Genomic DNA, 23,347 nt, shown 5'->3' on the forward strand with positions numbered 1-23,347 from the left:
TATTTTTTTCGAGCTTTTGTGACCATGTGGTGATTTAAATTCTCAAAGCAGTGTATTAGCGAATGATTCATTTAACTCTTCCATCTGAATCAAAATATTTCACTTGAGTGCAGGATGGAAGGTATTTTCTAACCCATTGCCTTCCTGCAAATACAATTAAGAGGGAGATTAATTAATTGTACCATTATTGGTACAATTATTTAGAATAGTAAGTTTAATAATAAATACTGTACATTTGTAAATGAAAATGTGGTTTTCCTTGGTATTGTTTGGTCTTTGAATTTTCCCTCCTGTCTAACTGATTGTCTTTTCTATTTTTAATATTCAGCCAAAAGCTCTTAAACTACTAGGGATGGAGGTAAGTTGGATTTATTGTAAATTACTGTTTTTATCAGATCATTTCTTGATACAGTTCTGCTCCTGCTCTTAGCTTTTTCACTATTACTGTGGCTAAAGTAAATTTCAACTAGACAGGATCTTCCATTTTGCAAACAGCCTATGAAAGACTTCGACATTTTTTATGGGTAAGGTCTTGAGAGCTGCTTAAAGCTTTGCTCAATAGTCTTCAGGCAGTTTTTAGCACTATAATGTAATAACACATTCCATGTTGAAACATATTGTATATTTAATCATTCAGATGCGAACATCAATGATATTGAAAAGAGAATGTAATCCAGCAGTGCTGCTTATGGTCAAATCCCCTTTAACCATGAAGCAGCTTTCTTCTCTACAGAGAAAGACCAGGTTATGTTTAATCTCTCTGATCAGCTTCCTGTTTTCTAATGGCTCAAGGCCAAAAGCTCATCCCCTCAGAGGTGTGACCCTTTTTAATCAACGTTGCTCACACATAGGTTGCTTAGTGCTTCTCCAAAAGCACGTTTTGATTTTTCCTATTTCTTTCAGTGAGAAATGTTTTATGTGGCACAAACTGAAGTGTTCTCTCCACTTGACAGTGGATGTAGCCCACTCCCTTTTTCCAAGAGAAAGAAAAGGTGAAAAGAAAAATTCACATTTCTTTTGCTGAAGTGGTCAGTAAATTGATGCAACTCCAAGTGTTCGGGTTTTTTTCAGCTCCAGTGTTAGCAGCTTAAAATAGGAAGTTTAGACTCCTTAGCACTTTGTCCTTCTTACCCAGGGTTTTATTTTGATTTGATTTTCCCAGTGTGAGGAGGACCTAATTTTTGGTCCTCCATTTGCGATTTTATGTCCTGTGCTTCAGAGATGCTCAACACTTTCTTCACGTGCATGCAATTAAAGACCCCTGAATTTTCTGTAAGAGACGGAGGTCACCACTTGGAGTTCTTAAAACTGCTGGAAGAGAAATGCATACTTAATTGTTGAGCTGAAGAGTCGTCTTTGGAAACCTGGGATGTGAGGCTGAACCCTGAATTTGGATTTAAGTTCATATTTTATCAAAAAGTAGTGCATTATGCTGAGCTTGCTTCAACAGAAACTATTTTTGTAGAATTGTAATTGTTTTTACTTGTGATCCACTTCTGAGATTGGAGTCAAGGTCTACAATGATGATGAGCTCTGTCTACACCTATATATGCAATGTTCTTCCCACGTTACTTAAACCCTAATTTTCCCAATCATGGCTTTTCTCCCTTCAGGATCCTGCTTCATTGTCAGTACCTCCCTTCAGTTACTTCCATGTTGGTTCCTGTAGTAATGGCCTATCCTCCCTATCCCTTTAAGAAATGGGATACTTATACCTTCCGTTTGCACTGCATACATAAGAGGAGATTGCTTATTCAAAGGTGAAGACTCCTTTAGTATCTTGCTGTTCTTAAGGACGCTGTCTGCCTGTCTTTTCCATTTGCATGTTACCACTCTCTCCACCTGCATGTCAGTCTGAAAACTGCTTTGTTTGAAACAGCACTGTTCTTCAGGAATAGATGCAAACATACCAACTGAGAAATTACAGTGGAACCTATTCCTAGTGAATTCAGGTTTGGTAAAGCTCCATTGACACTGCAGTGGAATTCATTAAATATTACTTCATTGCAAATCAACTTGTGCAATTACACACGCAGTAGAGATCTGTTTACAAAGCAGTGTAAAGTGATGCCTTCAGTACAACAGGGTTCTACTGTACTTATCCAAGATGGGTGACTTGTAATTAAGTATGCAAGAAATGATTCTCTGAATAAAATATTAAGCTGTGTGTGCTAGCCCCGTGCATGCTCTGTCACATGTTCTTCATAGTTTTATTGCTACTGACATTCATTGTAGCAAACAGCAAAAACAAATTAGAACTTTAACTATTAATATGTCCTCTCAGTACTCGTTCTGTGCATGGTGCCATTGTCAGGTAAGCTGTTAAAAATTGATGGGAACATTTTTTCTTCTTTTCTTCCCAGGATGATGAGCCTCCCACCAAAGGGAAGAAGAAGAAGAAGAAGAAAAAGGAGGAAGAGATCGATATTGATGTGGATGACCCAGAAGTCAGCCGCTTTCAGTATCCCTTTCATGAACTGATGTTATGGGCCGTGCTGATGAAACGGCAAAAGATGGCACTCTTCCTTTGGCAGCGAGGGGAGGAAACCATGGCCAAGGCACTTGTGGCCTGTAAACTGTACAAGTCTATGGCGCATGAGTCTTCTGAGAGTGAGCTGGTGGACGACATCTCTCAGGATCTAGACAACAACTCAAAGTTAGTAGACACAGAGCAGACTTCATGTCTACTTGATACAGGAGGTTGCCTGCCCTGCTGAGAAGCTTTACTTTCAGTAAAGTACAATTGATTTCTAGAACGTAGGTTCACAGAATGCCATTTGGAGCCAATTTATCAATAAGTAAAGAAGCCAAAATGTGGTCTCAGAATCTGAAGGCAACACTAGCGAGGAGAAGACTTGCATTTTTTCTGACAGAACACATTCTTTCTTCAGCTTCTCTCTCTGTAAAACTATCCAGTTTTATTTCACAAAGGTATTTTCAGGATTTACTCACATAAATTAAGGGGTATCTGATAATATATCTAAACTGGCCTTAAGATGTTATTGGTCTAAGCTAATTCTCTCTGGTCACTAAAAATTTGTTTGGAACTTTCATAGACTGTCCCAAATAAAGCTTGAGACTCAGTTGTCAGTTCTTGTCATTGTACATGTGTGTGGAAAAACATGACCCTGTGCAAATGGAATTAAAACCCCAAATGCAAGCAAACACTCATTTCTAAATCAAACTTCACTGGACTTATCTTGCATTTTCCAGAGATTTTGGCCAACTGGCTGTTGAACTCTTGGATCAGTCCTATAAACATGATGAGCAGATTGCCATGAAACTACTGACATACGAACTGAAAAACTGGAGTAATTCTACCTGCCTAAAATTGGCTGTGGCAGCTAAACACAGGGACTTCATTGCTCACACATGCAGCCAGATGCTCTTAACAGATATGTGGATGGGGAGACTACGCATGCGGAAAAACCCAGGCCTTAAGGTATTTCTGTTCTGCAGTTGTTTTCAAAGATACAGTTTTTTGCATGTAACACTACATTAGACATAGTGTATGCATAGTACAAATTGGCTTACTAATTATAGATGTTTCAAGAACATATCTGTTTTAAAGCTATTTTTTTTGGTTTCCAAATTCAGGATATCTAAGGAACATTACCCCATGACAAAGAAAAATATAAATCCATAAAAGGCTTAGCATGATTGGAATCTGAGAGCAAAGTTGTGACTTTCAATGAATGATGAGATCTGTTCATTGAAAACATACACCTTTGATTAAAAATTAGTTGGATACAAGCAAAAAGATCTCCGTTAGGGGTCCACGCAATCAGAATAGAGAGAAAACGAACTAGACATGGACACATGCTACTTATATTGCTTAATATTGTACTGGAAGACACAGAGTTGAGACTCAAGTGTTGAAAAGAGTGAAATCTATGCAATTGCGTTATGTGAAACTATGTGATTTTTATTTCCCTCTGCTGTGATTTGATGATATGGTCTCTCTTACTGATTTTTTATATTTCCTGATTGTTAGATTTACAAAAAAACAAGTAATGTGAGGAGGCTGGCAGAAAAGAGAAACATGAGTGAGCCAATGTTAAGGAAGCAGAACAGTGTTTGCTTGTATGTGTTTTCATGTGAATATAATCCTTTCTTTGTTATATTATGCAGTTGCTGTCACCCGTATGGAGGCCCATCATGATGGTGCCACCTTCAGTCTCACCTCCTTATTTCCTTAAATCCCCCATTACTGACAAAATGCCATGCCTGTCTTCCAAGGTCTTACTCCCAAGCTTGCTGACATACACATTTCACTCTCTCTGTCATTCTCAATTTATTTCCACTTTCCCATGTTTCCCTCTTAAACCTGTTTAAAATCTTCAGGCAATTGTCCTGCCTTTCAGATTGCATTATTGTGCTTTCTAAATCTGTTTATTGATTTCCTTTCTTTTCCCCAAAGGATTAATCAACCTGCTAATGTTCTAGTTTCATTACCTGCATTCTTTTCTTTGCTCATTTTCTGTACTTTGGCAACTCATGCTTGCGTTTCTGTATCTCAGCAATCTCATATAGTAAAAGAACTCTCCCAGTGCTATCTGCAAAGGTTCTTTCACCTTTCACAAATTTTTTAACTATTAAAACTAATTATAGTAGTGACTAAAGTAACTATGAACTCTAGTAACAAACCTGAAACCCTCTCCCAACCACCACTGTGTCCATTCCATGGAATTTCTCTGCACAACTCTAATTGTGGAGCACAATTTCTTAATTGCAGTGTATTCATGGAGATGGGAAACCTTCCAGGGTGCCATCTTTCCATACAAGACCTTATTGCTAATGCTTCATAAGTATTACTTATTCATTTTTGTAGGTTTGAGGATAGCAGAGTATCTTGAATACTATACAAAAGAAAATATTGTTTATGGGATTTGCCTTGTTATGAAATCTATTAATGTAAACAAATATTGCCATCTGAGTTGAATTCTTTCTTGTTGTACAGGTTATAATGGGGATTCTCTTCCCTCCCACCATCCTTTTCCTAGAGTTTCGGAGTTACGATGATTATTCTTACCAGACATCAAGAGAAAATGAGGAAGGCAGAGAAAAGGAGGAGGAAAATGTGGTCAGTAATGGAGATTATTAGGAAGTTCTAATTTCTCAAGAGTGCTCAGTTTTCTAAATTCTCTGATTATGTCATAGGTCACTCAGAGTAAACTCTCAACTGCCTCTGTGGGATAAAAATCAGTGAAGAGTTTTGGGAGTGTATAGGCTGGATTCTCAGGGCGTGTCACTAATCAGTGTAGTTGCACAGATTTACGGAATTTGTATTTTTCTATTTTTAAAAAGATGTCTGTTGCTCAGAGGAAGCATCGTGTAGTTAACAATTGGCTTGTGCTGTAGTTGAGGAAAAGCTACTATTTTTACTCTGGTATATTGATGAAAACTGACAACTTTGGTCTTCCAGGATGCAAATGCGGATACAGGCTCCCGAAAAGGAGATGAAGAGAATGGAAATAAAAAACAAAAGAGCCTTCCAATTGGAACGAAGATCTATGAATTCTATAATGCACCTATCGTCAAATTTTGGTTCTACACAGTAAGTCATGATGATTAAACTGATAGTGATTTTTTTTCTCACACCTGTGAAACTTAAAGGATTCCAATGTAAAAATAATAACCAAGTAATTCATAAATAAATAGTGATGACTTTCATGGAATCCGATGAGTGAAGCACTCCCTTTATTCAGAGAAAAATGCGTAGACAATGAAACAGAATGAATAACTGAAGCTTATGCTGTCAGCCTCTAAAGCTCCTACACACTTTGAAGGAGGCCCTGTCTGGCTAATCATATGTCAAACTCAGTGCAAGCTCCACAATCCAGTCACTCAATCCGAACTAGGATGGATTCCCTTGCTTTCTAAAGGCTCTGCCTCCTGTTCTGCATTGAAATACACTTTAGGACCCAAGAAGTAATGCTATAGTATCAGTGCTTGCTCTTTGCTCTGTTGACAGTTGGGCTCAGATGAATGCAACCTAAATGGAAGCACAGATCCCAGTCCACTAAGACTTAATAGGTACTTTTCTCTTATTTAAATAATTAAAACCAATCTAAACTAAAAGATTTATTTTTGACAAGCATCTGATTTTTTCTTTAGTACATCGAGAATTATCTGGTGCTAAACTCTGTTTTAATGAAACAGAAAAAGTGTTCATGCTACTGCTCGTAAATTTTGTGTGTGGCCTGTAAAAAGGATATTGGTTTCTTTTTTATTTGAAGACTTCCAGTACCTAGTATGTCCTAATATTACGTAGGTTTTTAGTTTTAGCACATTGTAATCACAAAACACTATACTGATCCCTTTCTGCTGCCTGTATTAATAATTTAAAAGCAAAATTCCTATTTAATTTCAAATAAAAGTATTCAACATGGTTTCACAGTGTAAAGGAATTACATTTTAGTAGATGAAAAAAGCCCCAGGCACAAAGGGCCTGATTTAGAGTGCTTTGGAATTGCTGTTTTGATTCTTTCAACAAATGAGATAATTCAGCTGCCTGGATCATATGTTCCATAGCATCTGTCATTCCTTCAGCTGCTGGAGGCCCATGGTCTCTGCCGGTGTGCATGGCAGCTATAGGAAGGGCATTGCAGCAGGCCCACTTCCTTCAGAGAAGAAAATCTTTTTTCCTGTGCAAGTAAGGGTCTTCAACACCTGAATCTTTCATGCATACCCTCAGTGTATGCGTTCAGACATGTTCGTATGAACGTCACAATTAGGCTGGGCTTCTCTTTCATGCATTATGCAGGCCCTTCAGCTAAGAGGATATTCCTGCCTTCTGTTTGGTGTTTCTTCTCTGACACGGTGATGCAGCCTTTTGTGCTCTTACTGAATTAGGCTTCAGCAAGAAATTTTCTCCTGAAACTAAGGCCTACTTAAAGTAACCAAAATATCTGCAAGCCTACTGTTCATGCAGATGGGTTTAAGTAACAAGCATAGGAAGAGGTGTTGTAGGGACTGATACATGAACTCTGTATGCCTCTGGCTTCAAATAAAGAGTTTATTCTGCCTAGATGGTCTCAACCACATTATTACAGGGTGGAGAAAAGCAAATGGCCTGTGTGGCTCTATTTCCCCTACCCCTCCAGGCAGGTGCTGTTCACAGCCCTGCCTCCCCATTCTGCTTTAGATCTGTTTTGAGATAATGGGTAAACAGTTCACATTGCATATCTCATTCTTTAGAAAACTCCATTTTCTCCCTGGAAAATCTTCTGGTTTATTACTGCTTTGTTTCCCTTTTTTTTTCTGCAAAGCCATTGAATCCATTTTAGTTTCTTAACTCTGGACTTCCAAGATCTCTGAAGTTTTTAGTTTGGCTGGTCACAAAAGACTGCCATGAGGCACGGAGACGCCAGCATCACCAGTTTGACTTTTACACCAGTAGTTATAGAAAACTGAGTGATAACTTTATTGACTTACACTAATAGTCCAGAACATCCTAATGGAAATGAGTGGAGACTGATTTTTTTGTGTGTGTGTGGAAGTCATCTCAAGTAATTGAATACTGCCTAACTGTGGAAGGAGGATCCTGGGATCCATCACCTAAAGCCCATAAATGATGTGGGGTTGTTTTTTTTTTTTTTTTTGGTAGATATCATACCTCGGTTACTTGATGCTATTTAATTATATCATCTTGGTGCGGATGGAACGGTGGCCATCAGTCCAGGAATGGATTGTCATCTCTTACATTGTGACGTTGGCTTTAGAGAAAGTAAGAGAGGTAAAGTCTGATCATACCAACATCTCATAATCCTTAAAATGAAGCTCGGTCTTAGAGGTAATAATGGCATGGACTTGTGCAGAGGGTTGAGAAGCCATACATGAGAGAGAAGATTCTCCTATCCACAGAGTCCCAAAATGCCCATCACTGGAGAGAATTTCATTTATAACCCATTCCCGTACATTAAAACCTTCTCTTATTGGGCAGAAAGGTCAGGCAAAAATGCCCTGAGGTCAGTAGTCAAAATGAATGCTGTCATTCTCTTATGTGTATTTCCAAGGAAGGGCAGGGCGAAAACCCATGAAGGAAATCTCAGTAGGTACTGTCTTTTTATTACTGCTGCAGTCCTTAATGAGAACTGCAGACAGAGAGGCGTTTGGGGGAATTGGCCAGGAGTACTATCTGACCGATCTCATTAATTTTGTATGAGGAAGATAGCATAAAATCTTCTACTGTATTCACATGCTGCAGTGTGGTTTGCACTTGCCCTATCCCTCTCTGATTCACAATTCCCACATCTCATACTAACTGTATTTGGAGATAAATATGGATGCCAAGTCAGCAAGCCAGATCTCCTGGTTTAAATGTTATTCATTAAAACCTACAACAAAAAAAGGCTTATTAAAGCCAAAATAGAAACAAAAGTGAAATGGGGGTCCAGAGGAGGGCCACGAAAATAATCAGAGGGCTGGAACAGCTCTACTATGAAGAAAGGCTGAGAGAGTTGAGGTTGTTCAGCCTGGAGAAGACAAGGCTCTGGGGAGACGTTACTGCAGCATTTCAATATGTAGAGGGGACTTGTATGAAACACAGAGAGACTTTTTACCAAGGCCTGTAGTGACAGGACAAGGGGCAACCATTTTAAACTGAAAGAAGGTAGGTTTCGATTGGACATAAAGAAGAGATGTTTTATGATGAGGGTGGTGAGAGACTGGAACAGGTTGCCCAGAGAAATTGTGGATGCCTCATCCCTGGAAGTATTCAAGGTCAGCTTCAACAGGGCTTTGAGCAACCTGATCTAGTGAAAGATGTCTCTGCCTGTGGCAGGGTGGTTGAACTAGATGATCTTTACAGGTCCCTTCCAACACAAACCATTCTATGTTTCTATGAAAAGGAAATTTTGCCTGCTAGTAACTAAAAATATTGCTGCTTGAGACAAATTTTGCTGGCGGTGGAGGGGATCTCAGACACCTATTGAATGTGACAAGATTGGTCTTTTTTCATGACCGTTACTTCAAAAATATAACTTGGAGTTTTTCCTAATGATTTCTTTGTTGTTTTTTTAATTTTATTTCAGATTCTGATGTCAGAGCCTGGCAAGCTGAGCCAAAAAGTGAAAGTTTGGCTCCAGGAATACTGGAATATTACTGACCTGGTGGCTATTTCAGTATTTATGATAGGAGCAATTCTTCGCCTACAGAACCAGCCTTACATGGGTTATGGAAGAGTGATTTACTGTGTAGATATAATTTTCTGGTACATTAGAGTACTAGATATCTTTGGTGTGAACAAATATCTGGGACCTTACGTCATGATGATTGGAAAGATGGTTAGTGCCTAAATTGCTGTAAATTATGCATTTCAGAACTTCATGGGAAACTAAATTCAGTTCTAATTTAAAAAAAAAAGGTTGTCCATCTGAGTAGGACTCTGAATAAAGGCTGTGAAAAAGTTGCCATGTGAATTTCACACACACACAAGATGCAGTACTCTTGCTAATAATTGCTTGATTTGAGAGGGAATCTTTTTTCTTTCTTTTTTTATTTTTTAAACCAGCCTGTGGAAACTTGTTCGCTTTGCCTGCCTTCTGCCTCCCAAAGCCATAGCAATAACAGATTGCCGATACACTGGGATCATCCACAAAACCATCAATTGCGGACAGGAGATGATACAGCAACGATTATATCATCTCTTTGCAACCACAGAAGAGGTCTGTGCTGAAAGCACAGCATAGTGCACTTGATGCAAAAGAGAATAAGAATTGCAAAGATTTTAGCATTTTAGGTCTTTTTAAATATAAATCTAGTATTCCTTTTAATGACTGTTTTTACTGCATTTTGTATGTATGCTTAATTCATGAGCAGTAGTTAAAGTCAAAGAATAATATCAAGAAAATTATCCAGGTGAATGTGTTTGTGCTCTTGATACTTTCTTGTTTACTTTAATGCATGCTGGCAAACAGACATACTGTACTACCTGGTGATGATAGTCTCTGTATCGTCTCTCCATGCAGATGATTGACATGCTCTACTTTGTGGTCATCATGCTTGTCGTTCTGATGAGTTTTGGAGTAGCCCGCCAAGCTATCCTGCACCCAGATGAGGAGCCTTCCTGGAGACTAGCTCGCAACATCTTCTATATGCCCTACTGGATGATCTATGGAGAGGTGTTCGCAGACCAGATAGACCGTAAGAGTAGAATTCATAGTAAGAGTCTGTTTCCTGTTTCTGAGGCAGATGATCAGATCCAAATTAATGATTGTTTTTAATTTGGAAGTAGTGTTTTGTCTTTATGATTATATTGTTGTTGTCGTTTTCTTGTGACAGACTCCAGAGACTGAAAAATTTTCTGTTCCCCACCTACATGTCCTGTCTTTCAGTTTATATTCAAATTCCATTAACACTGAGAGCGATATAGTCTGGAATACTCTCCTGTCCAAGAGTATAACAGTATTAAGTGTTCTGTTTACTTGCAGGGATCAAGAGAGATCATTCTGAAATGTTCTTTTGAACCAGTGTTTTACTAATAGTCAGTTCCAACAGAAGAAGAAAAGAATAAATACCTTGCACAGGAGATGAAAATATACATATACTTTCATCTCCAACTCACAGCACAGGCATTGAGCTAATACTCCCATTGATACATCTATCTACTTTCCAGAAACATTTCCATTTCATGAATCACTCATGTTCTTCTTTTCTACACCTGTGTAAGAACAAAACAAAAAAGGAAAACTCTGCTTGATTAGCTCTGGGTGTGGAAATAGCCTTTCTTATATAAAAGCTGCACAGTTTTAAAAAATAACTGTCAGCATTTTAGAGGAGATGGAAACTGTCATGTTACTGCTAGTTTTGTGTTAATATTTGAAATTTGTACAGACAGTCAAACATGTAGCTGGCCTCCTCTAGTGTGTATCACATAGTTTGCACTTTATCTGAAATAATATAAGCTGCTCTTTCAGCATTGTGTATGTGTTATTTCAACCATCTGCATATATTGACAAGTAGCAAAGTGGAAGGCTGAAGAAACTGTGAAGTCTAAGTTCAAAACCCATAAAGACCTATCATCATGAGAAACCTTTATACCAAATGTCATTAAAGTGTACTTTAATTGCTTAGAAAGGAATAAAATGTCATTAGTCTGTTTCTGAACAGTGTATGCTGCTGCAAAGATCATATCATCTTCGTTTTCCTTACAAACGCTTGTCTCATTAATGTAGCTTATGATACAGTAAATTACTCTTGACAAATAAAAGGTCAAGCCAGTCATTTATTTTCTGATATTGCAGTTTCACTGCACGTGTGAGCCAGGATAAACTCAGGATCTCCCAAGTGGGTTAATTCTCCCATGGGGAGAAATAGACTGTAACAGGGTATCCCTTACCTTTGTGGCTCATAATGTGCATTCAAATCCTACTTCACTTTGGACAAAGAACGTTTGCCAATGTAGACAGTTTGATTTCTTTATAAATCAAAACTTAGACCTTACCAACAGTACTGATCTTTTTACTGTAAGTAACTTCTCTCATGCTTCCAGTCATTTCTCAGTTATATACTCAGCATCCTTTGAATTAGAAATCTTTCTTCAGCAGTGTGAAAGATTTTGGGGAAAAAATGTTCAGGCTCTCCAGTTACACAAGTTCAGTCCAGCTACTTGCTCCACTAACCTCAGGTCAGAAGCTTTCCTGTGTCAGTAGCTTAAACATGAGCTAACTTGGAAATGTGTGGTTTTGTTATTGTTTTAATACTGAAATAAAAGTGGCTACACAAGGAGTTCTACTGGTGCAACTAGACTGCATCACAATTATTCCGTAAATTTCTTATGTCTAGAAGTCTATGGACTGACTTCTGAAGATCTTTTTGCTTTCAATAAGAAATTTTCACTCTGATCTTTCTGTGGTTCTCTGTAAACACACCACAAAAGCATGTTCAGAAGTCATGGGGAGTGATTGCTGTGGGCAGTCTGACCTGACTCTGTGTCAAGTGCTTATGCGTCGTTTTGCTAAGATCCATGAGTGTAAACAATTTATGGAAAAATTATTACATCAAATTTTCCATCTGAAAGAAAGTAGTTGGACTTTTGTGAGTAGCTTCGCTGAGGATAGGATGTCACCTAAAGAAGAAGATCACAAATCACAGAATTGCTGAGGTTGGAAGGCACCTTTGGAGATCATCTAGTCAAACTTCCCTGCTCACAGCAGGGTAAATTAGAGCAGGTTGCTCAGGGACTGGCCAGTCAGGTTTTTAATATCGTGAAGGATGCCTCTCTGGACAACCTGGTTTAAATGGAATTTCCCATATTTCTGTCTTTGCCCACTGCCTCTTCTCCTTTCACTGGATACCACTGAGAAGAGTCTGGCTCTGTCTTCTTTACTCCCACCCACCATCAGGTATTTATAACATTGGTAAGATATCCCTTGACCCTTCTCCAAGCTAAATTATCCTAGCGCTCTCAGCCTTCCCTCATTTGTAAGATGCTCCAGTCACCTTAATAATCTTTGTGGCCCTTTACTGGAGTCTTTCCAGTATGTCCGTGTCTGATTTCTATGGGGGAGCCCAGAACTAGACACACAAGTCCAGATGTGGTTTCACCAGAGCTGAGGAGAGGTGAATAATTACCTGCCTTAACTTGCTGGCAACACTTTTCCTAATGCAACCCAGGATGCTCTTGTTTGGTTCATTCCGTATAGATGCCCATGAGCAAGAAGTTAGTGGCATCTAGTACTCAACAGCAACATGTTCTTAAACAATAGAGAAGCCTCGCTGAGTTTCTTTCAATAGTGTGATTTTTCTTACAATCACCTTTTAGGGGTTGGCAAGCAAGTATCCATACCGGTAGTCAAAGTGGACTTTAATGATATTGTACACTGTAATAACATCAGTATCATGACTATTGATGGAAACATAGCTATTCAATAGAAACAGCTGGCAGACTCAAAGCCAGGGTGGTTCTTAAAAAAAAAAAAAAAAAAAAAAAGAGGAAAAAAAGGAGGAAATGTTTCCATAATACCTAAAAGAGTGATTTTGTGAGATAATTTTGTGTTCGTAGTGACCACCAGTTTTGTTTACTTGCCTGAAATATCGTGTATGTTTAAATGATCATCTGCCAGAAGCATTTTGTGATTTATTATTAATATCATGAATTCACTGCCATATGTAACATTTGGGGAAAAGAACATGAAAAGGAAATTGCAGAATGCAATGCATTTTTAACAAAGACATTGTGTCTAAGCATATGCCTCTACTGTTTTGACATTTGAGTTGCTTATCTTTTCTTGGCCGCAAAACTGTATTTTCAATCATCTTTTTTTTTTTCTTCTATATTATTCTATTGTTTTCTTTCTTTCTCTCCCTGCCTCCTTTTCTATTTCGTTCCTTTGGAATGCTGTTCAGTCTATGCCATGGAAATTAATCGTAAGTCTTTGTGGAGAGCTGATTATCACATTTAGCTGAATATGTTCGTTAATCTTTTTCTTCACTAGATAGTGACATTTTAATTATAGGGCTCATCCAATATTCAGGTGTGAATCTTGTTTTGCTGCTGTATTAGTTTCATTTGAAAATAAGCAGAGGAAAAATATTTTATTTTAATACAGATTGCAGATCAGAAGTTTTAACTGAGGTTATGTGGTTGCTATGACTTGTTTTTAGTGCACTGACAGTAAAATAATCCTTTTTTTAAATTATGATGCATGAGTGTCATGGTATAACTAATTTCTTTGATTACCTAGATACAATGTTAGTGTTTCTTTGGCAGTACTTTCATTGGTCCATGTGAATAATATTATGATTCGCTTGACTTTTCTGGTATACTTTCTTTATGATAAAAAGGAAAAATGTAGGTTTGCTGTTTGAAAACCAAGTAAAAGAGATTTTATTAATCATAGTATAAATATCTCTTTCAGTCCACAGTAAATAAGATTAGTCTGTTTTCAAATAATTTGAAGTATTTTTCAGGTGAGGTTGAAGCATTGGGTTTTCTGCAAAATGATTAAAAAAACAGGTTTGTCTATTCACATAAACTAAATCTGTAATGAACTCATTGTTGGACTTAGTATTTACTAAGATTTCAGCTAAAGAACCTGTGGTTGATAAACACTTTACCTGCTACTAAATGGTTCCAAAAGCTAGCCTTATATTCAAAATCAGATACGCTGGCGCTGCACTTAAAGACAGAACAAACTTGCTGCATATACCCAACTCCAAGACAGCTCTTACCCCAAGACAACCTCTGTATTCTTAGGATTACTTCAGGCAATTATTTTATATCCGTTTGATCAATATTCTCAATTTTTGTCTCATTCTCACCAGTGTGTTTTGCTGTTACTACCCTTTTCATTTTATAATTTTATCTCTTTGGTTTAAATTTTTATCTAAAATTTAGAATATTGTGAAAAATAAGGGAAACAGAAATTGGCCTGGAAGTGGTGGCAGGGCCACCTGCTGGTAACATTCGCAGCCCCAGACAGGACAAGTAATAGTCCAGAGTTGATCTAGGGAGTCCAGTCAGGGGCAAAAAGAGACAGGGCCAGAGACAGAAGAAGGGTCCATCCAGGGGACACACACAGGTTCAAGGTCCATCCAGGAGGCAGGGCTGAGACCTGCACACCTGACATAGCTCAGGCAGGGACAGGTATGCATAGGGGGTGTAGGTGTAGACCCCAGTTGAAGCTGGTCAGGATCATTAAGGCCTCTTTAGTACATTCAGGGACCTGATAAAGGTTTAATTTATGCTCAGCAATCTGGGACCACTAAGTAAATCCTTTTATATCTTTGGTAAGGTATGCACATAAGTTTGGTTGGAGAATTTTTTTAAATCCACTATTAATATGTATGTGTGCACATTAAGATCTTGTCCTAGACTACTACTATGAAGAAAAAGCAAATCCATATGAATTTGAAGAAAAAGCCACACTACAGTAAACTCTGAGCTGCCTCTCTGTTCACTATTATGGGAAATTATTGTTGTATGCTTAGTTAGAATCAGAACTTGAAGTAGAAATTATACATACTTGCTTACTGGAAATAAACTGACAAAATTTGTTTAGCTTGGTAAATTTTATGCACATGTCATCTTTAAATAAATGTGAATAATGTTTTTAAGTATTGGGCAATTTGTGAAAAATACCTTTCCTGTTTTTTCTTCAGCTCCTTGTGGGGACAATCTTTATGATGATGATGGTAAACGCCTCCCTCCATGTATACCAGGGGCCTGGCTCACTCCTGCTATTATGGCCTGTTACCTCTTGGTAGCAAATATCCTGTTGGTAAACCTGCTGATTGCTGTCTTCAAGTATGTAAATGATCATGCACTATCTTTACTTTCTTATTGCCGAGATAAAAGTTTCTGTGAGAGCCCATCAACTGATTTTGCAAGGGTTTGCACTCGCACGCAGAATCTAATTAATTACTCTATGAACATGACTACCAAATACTTGGAATAGTGTACACACTGGGAAAGAGTGGAGGAACGGTTGCTTTGAATTTGCCAGCAATTGCAGTAATGCATATGAGAGAATCTGGCTACTTCCAATTACCATTTAGCGGATAGTGACAGGCCTCAAGATTGCTCTGGAAAGACAAAAAACAGAATCCATGAAACCTGCTACACAGATGATGGAAGCCCATGTAACCACTAGCAAACATGATTCTGCGATAGAACTTCAGAATGAAAATCTGAACACCAAAAGCAGGAGGTGTTTTCACTATCACTACATCATCTGGCTTCTCTTTCTTCTTGTTTTGCTTTTAATTAAAAAGAAATTAGGGCCCTGCAGAGTTCTTATACAACCCAGAAAAGCAGTCGGTATGTCTGTATTGCCTTGAACCAAGAGAAAGGATGGCTACATGTTGCCAAGATCTGTGGCTAGTCCAAGCAACGTGCACTATGCCCATTCTTAATGTTATTCCACAAATCTATATTTAGATTTCTCTGGAGTAAAACTAAATAAATTTCTGCTGCTTGTTCTTTCTGCCCACAGTTATGTTGCATGCTTTTCCTGTCATGACCTCGGGGTTAAAAAAAAAAAAAAAAAAAAAAAAAAAGAAATATCTACTTGCTATTAAGACTTTCCGAACACACCACTTGAGAAAAGCAGGTGATCCATTTTTGATGCCCATAAACATGTAGTGTGGGAGGGCTTGTTGGCATAGGTAGCTGGTGTCACAACCACAAAAATAGTTCATCGTGTGCCCAGAAATCTACAGCTTACAAAGTCTGTCTTTCATTTGATGTACGTAGCTTAAAAGGTCATGAATTTTAAAGTGCTCAAATGCCAGTCACATCGCTAGGGAAAAGGGGAAGATACAATGGTAGCTATTATTGGCTGAAGGACCAAGGAATCAGCAGTTTGGGAAGTAGGTCATGCTGCTAACTCCTGCCATTCCAGCATGGTTGCAAGGGGGTGAGATCTAGCTGGGGAGTTTCTGCTATGCAGGAGACACAGAATGCAGGCAGATTATCATTTATCATTGGAAAATAATTTCATGTATACTTCGTCAAAAGAAACCAAAAGCTATATGTACTCAAGAATCTCTGGTTTCAAAGAGATGTTTTAACTGGTTTTGTGAACGTAGATATTCAAAACACAGAAAGTTAGAAAAGAAGTGGACAGAAAATATAAAAAACGAAGTGCCAGTATATCATCATAATTGAAGTGGAGTGAGCTGTCTGAGCATACTTCAAAATAGCTTGAAAAGCTTTATCTAAGACAGAACATCAAGTCTGCTTTCTCTTAGTTGGTATTTCATAACCTTGACTACTGTTATCTCTGGATTGAGTACTATCACTTATACTCTTTCATATCTACTGAATTACAAAATAAAACATCTTTATAACACACCTCATTTTGGTTTAGAAACGATGAGGCCATGGCTTCCAAGAACAAATTCCTTTACAAGAATATGCACCATGTTTTCAAGTCAGAAGTTTGAGTGAATACAGTTTGAATTTAGGACATTTTGTGAAAACTTGGAAAGTCTTCTATGTAGGTCAAGCTGATTAGCATATTAAAGGCAAACCATGTGATGCTTCTGGGTTTAGCATACAAAATACCTTTCATGGATTTAATACTTTGTGTAATATCAAATACTGGCATGTGTTAAAAGAAATACTTTATAACCAAGCCCCAAAATACCAATGATGTGTTTCATAAATTGTGCAAGTTTCTTTTCACTAACACCTAAAGGACTTTATACAGTAGAAGCAAATAGTCTAAGAGGAGGACTGTTCTGGGTGGTGCATAAGGGATGCAGAGCACCGTCTGCTTTGCTACCCTCAAAAGGAGTGGTGAAATCACGAGTTCAAGTTAATCAGTTCAGCAAGTTCAGCAGCATCAACAAAGAGCTGAACCAAGCAAGTCATGTGGCCTCATGTTGTTATTTAGCTGCTGCTTTTTTCAACATAGTACTTGCTCAATGATAAGTAAACGTAGGGGCCTAATAGAAACTGTACCTATGTTCCCTTTCAGCAATACCTTCTTTGAGGTAAAATCAATATCCAACCAAGTCTGGAAGTTCCAGCGGTACCAGCTGATCATGACGTTCCATGACAGACCTGTCCTCCCACCGCCAATGATTATCTTCAGCCACATCTACATAATCATCAAGCGAATCTGCTGTCGCTGCAAGAAGGGTGAAGGAGACCAGGATGAACGTGACAGGGGACTGAGTATGCAAGAAATCTTCTCTAAATTGAGCTCTTTGCACCATATTAGCAGAAAGCAACAGCTTTTCCAATAGTGAACTATTTTGTTCATGGTCAAGTGTATCTGCAGAAGACAGTATGGGACAAAATTTATATCAAGTTAACAGCTTTTGAGCATTGCGGGCTCCTGAGAATATGCAATGTTGTGCTGCTAATGAAGACTTTAACATGCTTTCCTAAAACAGTGACATAGCATCTACTTAATCCAGTTTTACCAAGTTCTAGTGAAGTCCATATGTTTGGAAGGGCGAATAGGAAATTGAGAAGAAGGGATCACAGTTTTAAATGTCATCTGTAGTGTCAGCTCTATGATTGTGAGCAATCTGTGTCTAAGAGTATCCCCACTTTCATTTCTCCATGTTAGTGATTTATCTGTCATTTCACAGGGGAATTGTGAGGATTCTTCTCCCAACATGCTCTGTAATTGTTGATTATTATTTTCATTATATGCCTCACTGAAATAATCGGATGCTCACAATTATCCCTGTGTTTCTACATTTCACAAGAAACATATTTCGTCAGTAATTCTATTTCTGCACAATATGCTTCTGAGTTAAAAAAGGAAAAAAAGGGAAAAAAGTAAATGTAACACTCCCTCTGAATACAAAGAGACAAATTCAAATAAAGGATGAAATGTTCCCAAAAGCTTATATTTGCCTTGGATTTTCCTTACATAATTATAAATTTTTGAAGCTCTTATCCAAAGAATGTCTAGGAAATAATCTGTTACATTAGATTATCTGTTGCCTATAACTGGCATCTTTTTAAGAACAATATTTGAATGAAGGAACAGTCAGACGGGCAGAGATTGCCCTAGTCATTATCCTGTAAAATCTAGTCAGTTTGTTCAATGCGTAGCACTGCTGTTAAAAAGTGCAAAGGTCATTGAGAAAATATAGCCCCCAGTGGGTGAGCATAAAAGCAGATGATAGTCATAATGCATTACATTGCCTTCAGGGCTGTGGCCGTCTTTGGCTAAGTGCTCATTCCCTATTTACAAAATCATCTTGTTCATTTAGTGCAGGAGTAGAATCTGCAGTATCCATATGTCCAAAAAAAATCCGCTAAACTGGATTTAAATTGACTGCCAGAAGTTTAGAAAAAGGAAACTCATATTTTGTTTTTCTGTTTTGCACAGAGTTATTTCTGAATGATGAAGAGCTAAAAAACCTATATGAGTTTGAAGAGCAGTGTGTAGAAGAATACTTCCAGGAAAAAGAGGATGAGCAGCAATCATCTAATGATGAACGCATCAGAGTTACCTCTGAAAGGTACCTATTATAAGAAAAAACCCACACCACTTATCTGGAACAATATTTGGTTTTTTGTGTCTCATTATAACCAAAGTTGAGTTAAAGTACAAAAGATTTAGATCTTGAAGAAAACCACCACCAATTCAGAAACTGATCTGAATCCTGAGTAAATATCTGTGCAGGTGCATCTCTCACAAGAGCAAGCTTTTTGTTGTTCCTACTGGTACGTCACTAAAGCTGCTGTTTTGGGTAGCTTTGGTATAAGAACATTTTTGTTCATGGTGATTTTTTTTCCCTGTCATGCATCTGAAGATCACAGTTATGCTTTTTATCTGTTTGAACAAATTACTACTTGTTGAGCTTCCAACAGCTCATCCAACCATAAGAAACATGTTGGAGCTTAATGGCAAAAGCACTGAGGATTCTTCCCTTGGACCTATGGTTTACACTGGGGTCCAGCACTCACAACTGCTGAATTTTAATCTCTGCCACAGATTCTCTTGGAAGCTTTGAACAAGGCATTTAGCTTTTCAGTATGAACTTCCCCATTTAAAAGTCAGGGAATATTCACATGTAAATCATTAAGCTATTCTGAGGACTAGGTAATGTTTGCATATTGCTGTGTAAGCACACAGTGATAATGGCAGCAGCACTTTTTTACCAGGTCACTTGGCAGGACTGTTCCTAAAGGCTTTGTCTATTCTGTTAGTAGTTCTAAGTAAGTCAAAGGATGGGATCTTTTGTCACTTCCTTTTGAAATGATGAAAATTTCTCCCTGTAGTGAAAATGATCCACAGTTTAAATACTCTATCACCTTAACCTACCTCACAGTATTTTGATGATGAACTACTCCGTATCTATCTAACTACTTAGATACTCCGTATCTAACTATCTATCTATGTATAACATAGATATGTTATCTATGTTATACATGTATGTATGTATGTATGTATGTATAACATAGATATCATTTAACATATGATAGTATTTTGATGATGAACTACTCCGTATCTATCTAACTACTTAGATACTCCGTATCTAACTATCTATCTATGTATCTTCCTTTTAACATTTGTTATGAGGTAGCTCTGTGAGCCATATAATTCTTTAATGGATAAATATCTTTCTCTTGAAGGGAGGCCCTGAACATCTTGCATTATTATATGTGAAGTTTGAGAATAGAAAAGTAAATGAAATCTGCTACGTGTATTTGAGTAGTCTCTATCGCACTATTTATCCATGGCAATTTGTCAAAATCATAGGTATTGTGGCAGAGAATAAAGCAGGGCTGGTAAGCCTCACTGATTTACTATGGTCTATGGCCACAAAGCAGATTTGCTTATTTCTCATGGCTTCTTGCTCCAGATGCTTCGTCATCTTTTGTGTGTGAGAGCAAAAGAATGTTAATTTAATTTCCACAGTTGATTTACTAGTGTATGATCTCTAAGTCACATTCTAATGCATTACTTTTATATGCATTCTTATGGTACCATCACTTTCATTATGATATAAATGATAAAAGAAAATGGGAAAAAGTGTTACTTTAATTGAACTAGACAATAATTCCATTCCCTTCAGATGGTACATAATTGAAAGGTATTTCAAGAGCAAAAGTAATCCCATACACACCAGCATACATTCTCTCTCATACAGCTACAAAACCTGTTTTGCAGCATGCCTTGATGCTATTTTAAGCATGTCATTAGAAAGTATTCTTCATATACTTAATTGATGCTTCCCAGTGAAAGAGGACAACTGAAGGTGAATTGGGTGACACATTCAGAAATGTTAATAGTTGGCTGTCCCTAAGGGCTGCAACTCTTGTATTCGTCTGGCATGTAAATAAGGGCAAAGTTCAAATAGCCCTCTAATATGGTGTATAGAAAGCATAGATAACAAGAAAACGTGCATGCTTTTGACACTACACATAGGAAAAAAAGAATGATGCATGATACATAGCACAAAATTCTGCCTTATGAAGAAATCAGTAGCTGGGTGCCTATAATGGGTTACTGCACCATTCCACAGCTTCTGTTCTATGCTTCCTCTTTTATACCCAACAGAGTTGAAAATATGTCTATGAGGCTAGAAGAAGTGAATGAAAGAGAACATTTTATGAAAGCTTCTCTTCAAACAGTTGACCTTCGACTCTCTCAGTTGGAAGAACTATCTGGTCGGATGGTGAATGCTCTTGAGAAGCTGGCAGGTATTGACAAATCTGAGCTGACATATACACGTTCACGGGCTTCATCTGAGTGTGATGCTGCGTATCTCCTAAGGCAAAGCAGTGTTAACAGCTCTGATGGCTACAGCATGTACAGATACCATGTCGGTGGCGATGAGTTAACATATGATGACAGTACCACTCCTATGTCACCAGCCACAGGATTGCGTAAAAAAGCCCATTCTATTAGTACCAAAGAAGATGAAGCAGACCCAAGGATGCTGGTTCCAGAACACCACACCAGTCTCCATTACACCTCTAGTGCTAATGCAGTCACCACAGCAGATGACAGTAAATCTACATTAGAAATTGCTCAGAATGTTTCCAGACCCCATTCTGGTTCAGGTGGTTTGGGGGATGAAAAGCAGGGGATTTGCAAGAGTGATGGTATGGTTCCTCGAAGTATAAACCAGATGGATGCTGTTACGAACAGACAGTCAGTACCAAGATCAGATTTTCAGAACACTCAGTTAAAAGTAGAACGTACCAAGTTAGAAGCAACCATCTCTTATCCCTTGGACAAATCTAAAGCAATGCGCTATTTTCCTCCTGAAACATTCAGTGCTTGTCAAACCACTATGATGAAGTCAAGGAGCTTTATATTTGCACAGGGCGGGAAGCTGGTTGGAGGGGTTAACAACTGGACCACAGAGTATAGTACCATCATGGATCAGGTGTGCCCTTCTACAATTGAACAATGGGCCACAGAGTGGAAATACGAAGTTGAGCAGCAGCTTTCTCAAGAACGTCCTCCAGAATACCCTGGTTTTATCTCTGAAGCAGAAAGGCAAGCAGAGCAGAAACAGTTACAGATGGACACAGATGATGACAGCGATGTTGGTGAAGCAGGTATGAGTGCCTCTTACACCTCTATGCCTGCCACTGTCAAGGCTGAGAAAGAGAATTTACTATCAGTAAAGCCAGAAAGGACTTCTGGGTTCCCATCAGTACGGTCAAAGAGTTTGCACAGCCATTCTCGGAAAGCCAAGTCTGTAAAGGACAAATTAAATAGACCAGGACATGCCAGCAGTGTCACTAATTTGGTGGTAGCATTTGGCAGTGCCACAGAAGAACAGAAAGCTAGGCAAGAAAATGCATCCACAGAAACTGAATGTTAAAGTGGCTTGTGGCCCCTGTTTTCTTGACAGTCAAGAGAGCAGCATGATTAATTGAACAAATTATGGATTTTAAAATTAATTTCTAAAGAAGAATTTTGCATATATTTGTTTCATTTTAAACTTAATAGATATACGTTCTGTTCTTAAATAAATGCTTGCTGGGTCAGGTGAAAGGGAGATCTCAAGGGCAGATAAAAAGTAGGCACAGTCCACAGATGCCAACAGTATAGATCTTTCTTAGTTCCATTTCAACCTCCCTCATAAGCTCATTTACTGACAAGCTTTTTATAAAAGCTCTTGAAAGAAGGACAATATTATCATGAAATAATTTAGAAAATGTTTTTTCTTCTTTTTTATCAGAAGACTTCTTAAACTGAACACATTTTTAACCAGCCTGAGTTTTTATCCTTACTTATGCAGCTGGTTTCTTTGTGGCCATTGTGTTTTTCAGATCAAAACAAAATTGTTGGAACCAAGGAAAAATTACGCAGTCCCCTCTTTCACTTCTGATTTCATGCATGCTTCTTAGCTCCTCTTTCAGAAAGGCACAACATAGCAGTTTTCATCCACTAAAATAGGTCTGAGTGGCAAAATACAGTTGTGTTTGGAGAAACCTGACCCGGAAAGCCATGTGTAGACATATTCTTAACCTGTCCTTGAACTTTAGTGACATAATCTTGCTTTCAGGATCATATCTGTCTGCACCCCAAAGCATGCTGACAGCCTTAAACTGTTAAAAAACAGTGATCATTGTTTCAAAATGTTTAGGGAGATTTTAAGTATATGAACTATATGGAGATTTTAATAATATGAATCCAAGATCTGCATTAGTGTTTTGCATAAATAGGGATTACAATAGAAGTCCATGTAGAGTAACAATCTGGCTTTTTTTAAATGCCTGCAAGGGAAAACAAAACAAAACAGGAAAGGTGTTCTGATCGGGTGAGATCAAAATGTAGCCAATCTGTGTTTGAAGCAAATCTACTGTGACAAATTCATCTTTCATTTTGCAATTTCATTATGATGACACATGAGGAACAAAGAACAGTTTCTAGGAGTCAGTCTAAACAAAAAATAAATTTTCCAGATG

The 23,347-nt window shown here is 38.0% G+C and overlaps 1 protein-coding gene across 1 annotated transcript in view; it reads left to right on the top strand.

Annotated features, from left to right (window-relative positions):
* LOC309595282 (transient receptor potential cation channel subfamily M member 1-like) overlaps positions 1 to 22,257 on the top strand; it is a gene marked incomplete at both ends in the record, with an annotated part of 31,114 nt that extends 8,857 nt beyond the window's left edge. Inside the window, 12 exons of the mRNA XM_082322047.1 lie at positions 329 to 358; positions 2,364 to 2,656; positions 3,214 to 3,442; positions 4,961 to 5,083; positions 5,426 to 5,557; positions 7,610 to 7,738; positions 9,036 to 9,287; positions 9,972 to 10,152; positions 15,106 to 15,250; positions 17,427 to 17,626; positions 18,801 to 18,933; positions 20,979 to 22,257. Coding sequence (XP_082178173.1) covers positions 329 to 358; positions 2,364 to 2,656; positions 3,214 to 3,442; positions 4,961 to 5,083; positions 5,426 to 5,557; positions 7,610 to 7,738; positions 9,036 to 9,287; positions 9,972 to 10,152; positions 15,106 to 15,250; positions 17,427 to 17,626; positions 18,801 to 18,933; positions 20,979 to 22,257 — 3,126 coding nt within the window. The remainder of the gene's footprint in view (positions 1 to 328; positions 359 to 2,363; positions 2,657 to 3,213; positions 3,443 to 4,960; positions 5,084 to 5,425; positions 5,558 to 7,609; positions 7,739 to 9,035; positions 9,288 to 9,971; positions 10,153 to 15,105; positions 15,251 to 17,426; positions 17,627 to 18,800; positions 18,934 to 20,978) is intronic.
* Positions 22,258 to 23,347: the final 1,090 nt, after the last annotated feature.

The sequence above is a fragment of the Platalea leucorodia genome, assembly GCF_965183815.1.
Source record: "Platalea leucorodia genome assembly, chromosome: 9".
Classification (NCBI taxonomy): Eukaryota; Metazoa; Chordata; class Aves; order Pelecaniformes; family Threskiornithidae; genus Platalea; species Platalea leucorodia.